At 43.7% G+C, this 12,409-nt stretch overlaps 1 protein-coding gene across 3 annotated transcripts in view; it reads right to left on the reverse strand.

Annotated features, from left to right (window-relative positions):
* Window positions 1–1,955: 1,955 nt before the first annotated feature.
* The window catches only part of LOC129840559 (nuclear factor erythroid 2-related factor 2-like), a 39,170-nt gene continuing 28,716 nt past the window's right edge, over window positions 1,956–12,409 (reverse strand). For 2 of the 3 annotated variants that reach the window (XM_055908522.1, XM_055908524.1), the window contains one exon: window positions 1,956–8,208. In XM_055908522.1, coding sequence (XP_055764497.1) covers window positions 7,003–8,208 — 1,206 coding nt within the window. In that variant the 3' untranslated portion in view covers window positions 1,956–7,002. The remainder of the gene's footprint in view (window positions 8,209–12,409) is intronic. The other variant, XM_055908523.1, reaches the window with a different exon arrangement.

Consider the following 12,409-nt stretch of genomic DNA (forward strand, 5'->3'; position numbering starts at 1 on the left):
GTACTACTTAAAACCTTTTGTCAATAGGGGGGCGCTATTTTCACTTTGTAAAAAAATCGTTCCCAAATTAAACTGCCTCGTACTCCATTCTTGCTCGTACAATATGCATATTATTATTACTATTGGATAGAAAACACTCTCTAGTTTCTAAAACCGTTTGAATTATATCTGTGAGTAAAACAGAACTCATTTTGCAGCAAACTTCCTGTCAGGAAGTGAAAAATATGAAATCAAGGCTCTGTTCCAGGGCCATCCTATTAATTTGCCTGAAATCTATGGATCTACATGCACTGCATACGCCTTCCACTAGATGTCACGAGGCAGTGAGAGGTGGAATGGGGTGTATAGCTTGATCTGAGGTGAAACGAGAGCTCTTGGAATGACATGACCCCAAATTTCCTTTGTTCAGCAAGGCGCGGGAAGGACCCTGGATTGCGTTCTGAAAAGCTTTCGGTAAAGACGTTAGATATCTCCGGCTCTGATTTTATTTGATATATGTGTTAAAAACATCATAAAGTAGTTATTTTAAACCGAGTTATATCAGTTTATATCAATTTATTGCGTTTTTCGGCATTTTCTTTTTTGTGCTTTATGTGAAGTTGGGCACCTTTGTGCCACATGGCTAGCTTTGGTTGCTAATTCGTCAGGAGAAGACGACATTCTACAACCAAACAACAATTATTCTGGACAAAGGACAACTTGTACAACATTCTGATGGAAGCTCATCAAAAGTAGGAACCATTTATGAGGTTATTTCGTATTTCTGTTGAAAATGTTTAGTAATATTTTCCGCCCTGATTTTGGGCGCTGTCTCGCTATAACGTTAGCTGTATGTCGTACTAAAGTTATTTTTAAAAATCTAACACAGCGGTTGCATTAAGAACTAGTGTATCTTTCATTTGCTGTCCAACATGTATTTTTTAGTAAAGTTTATGATTAGTTATTTGATTAGATTAGGTGACTCTCCAAGATTTCTCCGGACATTTTTTGTGCATTTTGACTACGTATTCACATTGTAAAACCACGATTTGTACCGCTAAATATGCAAATTTTCGAACAACCCGTATATGTATTGTGTAATATGATGTTATAGGACTGTCATTTGATGAAGATTGTGAAGGTTAGTGAATAAATTTATATCTTTTGCTGGTTTTTTCGCTATCGCTACCTTTGCGTTGAATGAATGCGGTTGTGTGGTTGGCTATTGTAGTAAGCTAATATAATGCTATATTGTGTTTTTGCTGTAAAACACTTAAAAAATCTGAAATATTGGCTGGATTCACAAGATGTTTGTCTTTCATTTGCTGTACACCATGTATTTTTCATAAATGTTTTATGATGAGTATTTAGGTATTTCACGTTGGTCTCTGTAGTTATTCTAGCTGCTTTGGTGAGATTTGTGATGGTGGCTGCAATGTAAAACTATGATTTATACCTGAAATATGCACATTTTTCGAACAAAACATGTGCTATACAATAAATCTGTTATAAGACTGTCATCTGATGAAGTTGTTTCTTGGTTAGCGACTAATTATATCTTTATTTGGTCGAATTTGTGATAGCTACCTATGCGGTAAAAAAATGGTGAAAATATGCGGTTGAGTCTTTTGCTATCGTGGTTAGCTAATAGAAATACATATTGTGTCTTCGCTGTAAAACATTTTAAAAATCGGAAATGATGGTTGGATTCACAAGATGTTTATCTTTCATTTGGTGTCTTGGACTTGTGATTTCATGAAAATTATATTACATGATATCCCTGTCGCGTTAGGCTAGGCTATGCTAGTCAGCTTTTTTGATGGGGGGATCCCGGATCCGGGTTTGTGACTCGTGAGAAGTTAATTCGTTTTTTTGGGGTATCTGTACTTTACTATTTATATTTTGATAACTTTTACTCCACTACATTCCTAAATAAAATAATATACTTGTAACAATGTACGCTGAGAGTCGGGAAGCAAGTTCAGGGAGTGAATACATTTAATTAATTAATTAACATGAAGAAAACAAGAAACACAAACAGCGCACCGACATGAAACAGACACAGAAACAATAATGCCTGGGGAAGGAACCAAAGGGAGTGACATAAATAGGGCAGGTAATCAAGGAGGTGAGGGAGAGCTGGTGCGAGTGACGATGGTGACAGGTGCGTGTAATAATCAGCAGTCTGGTGACCTAGAGACCAGAGAGGGAGTATACATGACAGTACCCACTCCCTGATGCGCGGCACCAGCCGCAGGACACAGACAACAGGGATGATCCCGGGGAACAGGAGCGAACCGGCCACCTCTGCCAAAGCCGTGAACCTGTCGAACCGGTTGGGGTGCGGGAGCCGGTGACCTAGAGTGCCGAAGAAGGAGCAGAGAAACAGCACCCACTCTCCGATGTGCGGGCGCCGGTGCCTAGCAAGCCAGCTGTGGCATGGGAGTCTGTCGAGCATACCGAGTCTGGACAGAAAATGGTCCAATTCATACACTTTTCAAGAGAAAATCCCTGGTCATCTCCAATGCCTCTGATCTGGCAGACTCACTAAACACAAATGCTTTGTTTGTAAATTATGTTGGAGTGCCCCTTACTATCCATACATTTAAAAAACAAGAACATTCTGCCGTCTGCTTTGCTGAATATAAGAAAAGTTAAATTATTCATACTTTTACTTTTTATAGTAAAGTATATTTCAGCAATTACGTTTACTTTTGATACTTAAGTATACTTAAAACCAAATACTTTTCGAGTTTTACTTGAATAGTATTTTACTGGGTGACTTTCACTTGAGTCATTTTCTATTAAGGTATCTTTACTTCTACTCAAGTATGACAACTGGGTACTTTTTAAACCACTGACTTTTATCCAATGTAAAAATAAAAAATAAATTGAAATGTTGCTACATAAGACCAAATCGTGTTGGTCGGTCACATATCTACAAGTGATATCAATGCTATGACCATACATATTGATATGGCCTTTAGTGGTGACAGACTGTTTATATTATTACAATTTTATTTATTTAACCTTTATTTAACTAGGCAAGTCAGTTAAGATTCTTATTTACAATGACGGCCTACCCCGGCCAAACCTGGATGACGCTGGGCCAATTATGTGCCACCCTATGGGACTCCCAATCACGGCCGGTTATGATACAGCGTGGAATCAAACCAGGGTCTGTAGTGACACCTCTTGCACTGAGATGCAGTGCCTTAGACCGCTACGCTACTCGGGAGCCGACACTGCAGCTCAACTCAAGCTGTAAACACACCAGCTATGCGCCGGGAATATTATATTAAGGGGCGTGTACTTACAGGTATGAACAAAAATAAGAAATACACATTTGATACATGTTGTCATTATCTGTTTTCTGTTACTGCCCAATTTAGAAACCATAAACGAGAAAACGATTTGATATCCAAATTTCGTAATGTAGAAAAAATATACAACTTTTAATTTCATCTTGTTTGGCCTTGCTGAGATTAATGAAATAGGAATTACCCATAAACACATGGACATGGCCATATTAGGCATAACTCAATTTCTACCTTTTAAGATGCCAAAATATGAATTGTTTTCAGTAATTGTTTTCTGTATCTCAATTGTGTTATGTTTTCTGATTGTTTCAGTGCACGCATTTAACAAGCTTTGGACGAAGGACTTCCACAGTGCCACCATCTACAAAAGTTCACTCAAAAAGGCAATATTTCGGGAACTGGGTTTGATTTAGTTTTTGTTGTTTTAATTATAAAATGTTTGTTAATATATTTTAAACTTCCATTGGTTAATCTATTGCTCATGTAACAGTATAACTTTACGTTGTCCCCTCGCCCCGACACGGGCGCGAACCTGGGACCCTCTGCACACATCAACAACGGTCGCCCACGAAGCACGGTCGTTACCCATCGCTCCACAAAGGCCGCAGCCCTTGCAAAGCAAGGGGCAACACTACTTAAGTCTCAGAGCAAGTGACGTAACTGATTGAAATGCTACTAGCGCGCACCCGCTAACTAGCTAGCCATTTCACATCCGTTACACTCAGTTATCATTTGGCTCATGTAAATAATTGTGTAGTTGTCCCTTTAAATATCCTAAGGTCAACATCCTCATAGTGTTCCCATTTTTCTCATGTTAATGTTGAAGCTACATAAAAAGATGAAACAATTTATTTTTGAAATATCCAGTCTTTGCTATTTTCTTCATTACCATGCTGATGATTTCAAGTAGTATTCGATACATTTTTATCTGTTAAAGACATTGAATAATGTGCATATTTATACTGAGTTTGCAGCAAACAGAAAGTTCTGCAAATTCACCACAACAGTTTGCGACAAAACTAATTTGCATGTGAAAATATGAGCTTGTCACAAATTTATGGTAAATTGGCCAAAGGTTTGCCACAACTGTTTGGCAGAAGCCTGTTTTTCTGTAAGGTTAATGAACCTCCACTTAGACATGAAAGGAGGAGAACAATAGAAATGGGGTGGAGATGATCTTTCAACCTTTATTTGCACAAATTTCAACAAAGCCTTACATGAAAACACCCCTGCCATTTTTATCTGTTGTATACTTCAAGAACATGGGGTATCCTCCCCTAGTTAGCATGGTTGGGGTCAATTCAGAATTTAGTTACGAATTGCTCTTGAATTTCAATGAAACTCTTGAATTTTAATTGAATTTGAATTGGACATGCCTTACCGGAAGCAGAATTTGAATTTAATTAAAATGTGCAATTTATTCTACACTTCACTATTCAAATGTTTATTTTTATATTGAGTATAGATGGTTACCAATACTATGTACACTACCATTCAAAAGTTTGGGGTCACTTAGAAATGTCCTTGTTTTTGAAAGAAAAGCACATTTTTTGTCCATTAAAATAACATCAAATTGATCAGAAATACAGTGTAGACATTGTTAATGTCGTAAATGACTATTGTAGTTGGATACGGCTGATTTTTCATGGAATATCTACAAAGGCGTACAGAGGCCCATTACCAGCAACCATCACTCCTGTGCACGTTGTGTTAGCTAATCCAAGTTTATAATTTTAAAATGCTAACTGATCATTAGAAAACCCTTTTGCAATTATGAAATCTGTTGTCCTGATTAAAGAAGCCATATAACTGGCCTTCTTTAGACTAGTTGAGTATCTGGAGCATCAGCATTTGTGGGTTTGATTACAGGCTCAAAATTTGCCAGAAACAAAGGCTTTCTTCTGAAACTCATCAGTCTATTTTTGTTCTAAGAAATTAAGGCTATTCCATGTGAGAAAATTCCAAGAAACTGAAGATCTCGTACAAAGCTGTGTACTACTCCCCTTCACAGAACAGCGCAAACTGACTCTAACCAGAATAGAAAGAGTAGTGAGCGGCCCCGGTGCACAACTGAGCAAGAGGACAAGCACATTAGAGTCTCTAGTTTGAGAAACAGACGCCTCACAAGTCCTCAACTGGCAGATTCATTAAATAGTAGCTGGTGTAACTGAGTCAGGTTTTGTAGGCCTCCTTGCTCGCACGCGCTTTTTCAGTTCTGTCCACACATTTTCCATGGGATTGAGGTCAGGGCTTTGTGATGGCCACTCCATTACCTTGACTTTGTTGTCCTTAAGCCATTTTGCCACAACTTTGGAAGTATGCTTGGGGTCATTGTTCATTTGGAAGACCCATTTGCGACCAAGCTTTACCTTCCTGACTGATGTCTTGAGATGTTGCTTCAATATATCCACCGAATTTTCCATCCTCACGGTGCCATCTATTTTGTGAAGTGCACCAGACCCTCCTGCAGCAAAGTACCCCCACAACATGATGCTGCCACCCCCGTGCTTCACGGTTGGGATGATGTTCTTCAGCTTGCAAGCATCACCCTTTTTCCTCCAAACATAACAATGGTCATTATGGCCAAACAGTTCTATTTTTGTTTCATCAGACCAGAGGACATTTCTCCAAAAAGTAAGATCTTTGTCCCCATGTGCAGTTGCAAACTTTAGTCTCTCTTTTTAATGGCGGTTTTGGAGCAGTGGCTTCTTCCTTGCTGAGCAGCCTTTCAGGTTATGTCAATATAGGACTCATTTTACTGTGGATATAGATACTTAAGCACCTGTTTCCTCAAGCATCTCCAAAAGGTCCGTTGCTGTTGTCCTGGGATTGATTTGCACTTTTCACACCAAAATACGTTAATGTCTAGGAGACAATATGCGTCTCTTTCCTGAGCGGTATGGTCCCATGGTGTTTATACTTTCGTACTATTGTTTGTGCAGATGAACGTGGTACCTTCAGGTGTTTGGAAATTGCTTCCAAGGATGAAGGTCTACCATTTTTTTCTGAGGTCTTGGTTGATTTCTTTTGATTTTCCCCTGATGTCAATGAAAGAGGCACTGAGTTTGAAGGTAGGCCTTGAAATACATCCACAGGTACACCTCCAATTGACTCAAATGATGTCAATTATCTCATCAGAAACTTCTAAAGCCATGACATAATTTTCTGGAATTTTACAATCTGTTTAAAGGCACAGTCAATTGAGTATGTACATTTCTGACCCACTGGAATTGTGATACAGTAAATTATAAGTGAAATAATCTGTCCGTAAACAATTGTTCGAAAAATGACTTGTGTCATGCACAAAGTAGATGTCCTAACTGACTTGCCAAAACGATAGTTTGTTTAGAAATTTGTGAAGTGGTTGAAAAACGAGTTTTAATGACTCCAACCTAAGTGTATGTAAACGTCCGACTTCAACTGTGCATACACACATGTCACCATGTCTCAATTGCAAATAGGGTAGACATCTATTTGCATAGCTATGATTACAGGATCAAAAAAAAGTATTGCTGTACAAAATAAGGAGAGATTTCAACATTGTTGAAAGTGGAATTAAGTGGAATTAAGTTAAATAACACTCCTGTTAAACTACTCCTTAAGCAACATATATACAATTGATAGTCTAGCATAGAACTTTGAGCATGGTAGTCATGTAGAGTAGGTATGAACAAAAGTAATGAAAACAGTGCAATGGAAGAGACTATTTGTCTTCACCCTTCAGTATCTTTTTAACACGAGGCACAAGGAACATGCTGCCGTTGGAGGTCTGCTGGAGGGAGTAGTCACTGGGAGAGTAGGGCTTCCCCTCCTCATCTCTCAGCCGACTGAACACCTCCAGGTACAGACTCCCCAGTTGCTCCTTTAGCTCGTTCAGACTGCCGTTCCTCTGGGCACTCTCTCTGAGCAGGTGCTCCTTCTTCTCGTACAGGGCTTCAAGCTCCCCCTCCAGGTCTGAGATGCTTTCCATCTTGCGCTTGCGGCAGTTCTGGGCTGCCACTTTGTTCTTGCCCCGTCGGCGGATGTCTCGGATCAGGACCAGCTGGACCTCGTTAAGCTGGTGCTTGGACATGAGCTCATTGAAGTCATCCACAGGCAGGTTGATAATGAGCTCTACAGCAAAGGGGATCCCCAGGGCCTTGGCCCGCTGTTCGTCTCTGGACAGACGGGACTGGCAGCCTGCATAGCGCCTTCTCGGCTTGTCTTTGGTGAATGGGCGCTGGTTATGGCCGTTGCCCTCTATGAGCTCACTTTTTGGGTAGGGTAGGCTGTCTGCCGGAAGATGGGATACTGGACCAGTGTTGTAAGGGGAGGACTGTTGTTCCTCTCCATGGAGAGACAGTGAGAACATCTCTCTGTACTCGGACCGGTTGCTATCCATCTCCTCCAGGTCTGAGTCGCTGTATCCCGTAGAACTATCGTCCTGATGGGATTTCTTAGGCGAGCTGACATTGTCCATTGACAGACCGGAGTCAGAGTCAGGGAACTCTGTAGCAGTCTTGTGTCCATCTGTCAGGGAAAATTGGGGGACATGTATTTCTGACGATTCCAGTGGTTTGTGTCTCACCTCCTCCTGTGGGTTGGCCTCATTGGAAGTATAGGATAACATGGGGGAGCAAGGTTTTGTGTTTGAGGGGTCAGTGTAGAACACCTTACAGAGGCTATCTGTGGTGTAGGTTGTGTTGAGCTCCGGGGCTTTCAGAGTAATTTGGTTGAGGTTGTCAGGGGGAACCATCCCTTTGAAGTTGTTGATGGTTGGGACGGGTGGTGTAGTATCTATGTTTGTGACCAAGCCTGGGAGCTCAGGCAAGTAGAAGCTGTAGTTAGGGTCCTGCACCTCTAGGGGCATGCTTGTGCTGGTATAGCCATTCTGATCCAGGATATCTGACACTTGCATTTTTAAGTGCTGCTGTTGAAAATAGAGTAAATCAAATAATTAGAAAACAGACAGTGACCTATATACATTGTAAAACATTTTATTGAAAGGTGAGACTGTTAATTTCATGTCTTCATTATCATAGTGAAAAAAAGAGACTTGTATCTCTAGTGGGAAACCCTTATAAACAATGGGTACAATTACTATCTAAAATTGGATAGCATTGCCATTGTAGTCCAAGACTATGTACAGCCATTGGATCAGTGCTATCCTGTGGTGGAACTATATACAGCTCCATAGCAAGTATGAAAACCCTATTCAGTGAAACTTGATCACAGAGTGAATTAATACAATTAATGAATGAATTACATTTTATATGTGTCAAATCGCCAGGTCACATTCAGCCAACTTGACACAACATGGGCCAACATCCCTGTGGAACGCTTTCAACATCTTGTAGAGTCCATGCCCCGATGCATTGAGGCTGTTCTGAGGGCAAAACTCACAATTAGGAAGGTGTTCTTAATGTTTTTATACTGGCTATTCTACACACTGAGTGTAACGGCGGTCCTCCTCCTCTTCGACCGAAAAGGAGGAGTATTGAGGGAACCAAGGCGCAGCGGAGTTTGAACACATAATTTATTAAAGAAAACACGAACTTGACTAAACTAACAAAAACAACAAACGGTGTAGACAGACCTAGACGACGAACTTACATAAAACAAGAAGAACGCACGAATAGGAAACATAGGCTACACAAATCGAACAAACCGTAAACAGTCCCGCGTGGTGTACAGACACAGACACGGAAGACAATCACCCACAACGAACACTGTGACAACGCCTACCTAAATATGACTCTTAATTAGAGGAACGCCAAACACCTGCCTCTAATTAAGAGCCATACCAGGCAACCCAAAAACCAACATAGAACAGAAAACATAGAATGCCCACCCAAACTCACGTCCTGACCAACTAACACATATAACAAACTAACAGAAATAGGTCAGGAACGTGACATAACCCCCCCCCATAAGGTGCGAACTCCGGGCGCACCAGCACAAAGTCTAGGGGAGGGTCTGGGTGGGCATCTGACCACGGTGGTGGCTCAGGCTCCGGGCGAGGTCCCCACCCCACCATAATCAATCCTAGCCTCCATCTCCCCCTAAAAATGTCCACCCTCATTCTACCCCCACAAAATCCTCTTGGTAACATCACTGACAGGGACAACACCGGGACAGAGAGATAGATCCAGACAGAGGGATAGCACCAGACAGAGGGATAGATCAGAATATAGAGGTAGCTCAGGATAGAGAGGGAGATCAGGATAGAGGGGCAACTCCGGACTGAAGGGCAGCTCCGGACAGAGAGACAGCTCTGGACTGAGGGGCAGTTCTGGGTATATAGCCGTTTCTGGCTGAAGGGCAGCTCATGGCTGACTGACGAATCTGGACGCTCATGGCAGGCTGACAGCTCTCGACGCTCATGGCTGGCTGACGGCTCTCGACGCTCATGGCTGGCTGAAGGCTCTGGACGCTCATGGCTCACTGACGGCTCTCGACGCTCATGGCTGGCTGACGGCTCTCGACGCTCATGGCAGGCTGACGGCTCTCGACGCTCATGGCAGGCTGACGGCTCTGGACGCTCATGGCTCTCTGACGGCTCTGGCTGCTCATGGCTCGCTGGCGGCTCTGGCAGATCCTGTCTGGCTGGCGGCTCTGGCAGATCCTGTCTGGTTGGCGGCTCTGGCAGATCCTGTCTGGTTGGCGGCTCTGGCAGATCCTGTCTGGTTGGCGGCTCTGGCAGATCCTGTCTGACGGACGGCTCTAGCGGCTCCTGTCTGGCGGGCGGCTCTAGCGGCTCCTGTCTGGCGGACGGCTCTGTAGGCTCATGGCAGACGGGCGGCTTTGCAGGCTCATGGCAGACGGGCGGCTTTGCAGGCTCATTGCAGACGGATGGCTCAGACGGCGCTGGGGAGACGGATGGCTCAGATGGCGCTGGGGAGACGGATGGCTCAGATGGCGCTGGGGAGACGGATGGCTCTGGCCGGATAAGGCGCACTGTAGACCTGGTGCGTGGTGCCGGAACTGGAGGCACCGGGCTAAGGACACGCACCTTCATGCTAGTGTGGGGAGCAGGGACAGGGCACACTGGACTCTCAAAGCCCACTCTATACCTGGTGCGTGGTACCGGCACTGGTGGCACCGGGCTGAGGGCAAGCACATCAGGATTAGTAGGGGGAGAAGAAACAGTGTGTACAGGGCTCTGGAGACGCACAGGAGGCTTAGTGCGTGGTGCCGGAACTGGAGGCACTGAACTGGATACACGCACTACAGGGAGAGTGCGTGGAGGAGGAACAGGGCTCAGGAGACGCACTGGTAGCATAGTGCGTAGTGTAGGCACTGTAGGTACTAGGCTGGGGCGGGGAGGTGGCGCCGGAAATACCGGACCGTGGAGGCGTACTGGCTCTCTTGAGCATTGAGCCTGCCCAACCTTACCTGGTTGAATGCTCCCGGTCGCCAGACCAGTGCGGGGAGGTGGAATAACCCGCACTGGCCTATGTAGGCGAACCGGGGAAACCATGCGTAAGGCAGGTGCCATGTATGCCGGCCCGAGGAGACGCACTGGAGACCAGACGCGTTGAGCCGGCCTCATGACACCTGGCTCAATGCCCAATCTAGCCCTACCAGTGCGGGGAGGTGGAATAACCCGCACTGGGCTATGCACTCGTACAGGAGACACCGTGCGCTCTACTGCGTAACACGGCGCCTGCCCGTACTCCCGCTCTCCACGGTAAGCCTGGGAAGTGGGCGCAGGTCTCCTACCTGCCCTTGGCCCACTACCTCTTATCCCCCCCCCAAGAAATTTTTGGGTGTTACTCACGGGCTTTTTGGGCTTCTGTGCAAGACGAGTCCCCTCATAACTCCGGTTCCTCTCTCTCTTTTCCTCCGCTCTCCGAACTGCCTCCAGCTGTTCCCATGGACGGTGATTCACTTTAGCCCATGGTCCTTCTCCGTTAAATACTTGCTCCCAACTCCACAAGTCCTGTATACTCTCCCGTTGCTCGAAATTCCGCTGCTTGGTTCTGGATTTCTGGTGGGTGATTCTGTAACGGCGGTCCTCCTCCTCTTCGACCGAAAAGGAGGAGTATTGAGGGAACCAAGGCGCAGCGGAGTTTGAACACATCATTTATTAAAGAAAACACAAACTTGACTAAACTAACAAAAACAACAAACGGTGTAGACAGACCTAGACGACGAACTTACATAAAACAAGAAGAACGCACGAATAGGAAACATAGGCTACACAAATCGAACAAACCGTAAACAGTCCCGCGTGGTGTACAGACACAGACACGGAAGACAATCACCCACAACGAACACTGTGACAACGCCTACCTAAATATGACTCTTAATTAGAGGAACGCCAAACACCTGCCTCTAATTAAGAGCCATACCAGGCAACCCAAAAACCAACATAGAACAGAAAACATAGAATGCCCACCCAAACTCACGTCCTTAACAACTAACACATATAACAAACTAACAGAAATAGGTCAGGAACGTGACACTGAGTAGATATGATCGATACAGTCTCTGGATGTGTGACAACTATTTTGGTGTTCCACCAGAATGTTTTGATCCTCCTAAAAGGTCATTAACCTACTGTTGAGGATGGATGAATATAATTTATAGATCGTACCTAGTAAACTTATGCCTCTCCAGTTCAGTGGCACTGACCATCAATTTACACATTGAGCAGGCAAGATCTTGCAAGTTAATTGCAGCCACTCAGATCCACTTCTCTCTCTAAACTAGAGGCCATTCATTTCACATTTTAGTCAGCTGGCAGATGCTCTAATCAAATCAATTTGTATTTGTCACATGCTTCGTAAACAACAGGTGTGGACTAACAGTGAAACGCTTACTTATGGGTCCTTCCCAACAATGCAGAGATTTGTTTTTGGAGAAAAAATTGAAAAGTAAAACACGTAATAATAGATGCATTAACCTACTGTTGAGGATGGATGAATATAATTTATCGACCGTACCTGGTAAACGTATGCCTCCAGTTCAGTGGAACTCTCGGGTAATTATTTGAAAGATTTGGTGATGGGATTGACTATGGACTAATTCCAACTGGATTGCAGAACACTGTACTCTAAACAAATTCAGAGCAAACCATGTAGAACTTCAGTTAATTTAAAGTAATTAAGACTTGATTAAGAAGTTTA

Source organism: Salvelinus fontinalis, chromosome 41, assembly GCF_029448725.1.
Source record: "Salvelinus fontinalis isolate EN_2023a chromosome 41, ASM2944872v1, whole genome shotgun sequence".
Lineage (NCBI taxonomy): Eukaryota > Metazoa > Chordata > Actinopteri > Salmoniformes > Salmonidae > Salvelinus > Salvelinus fontinalis.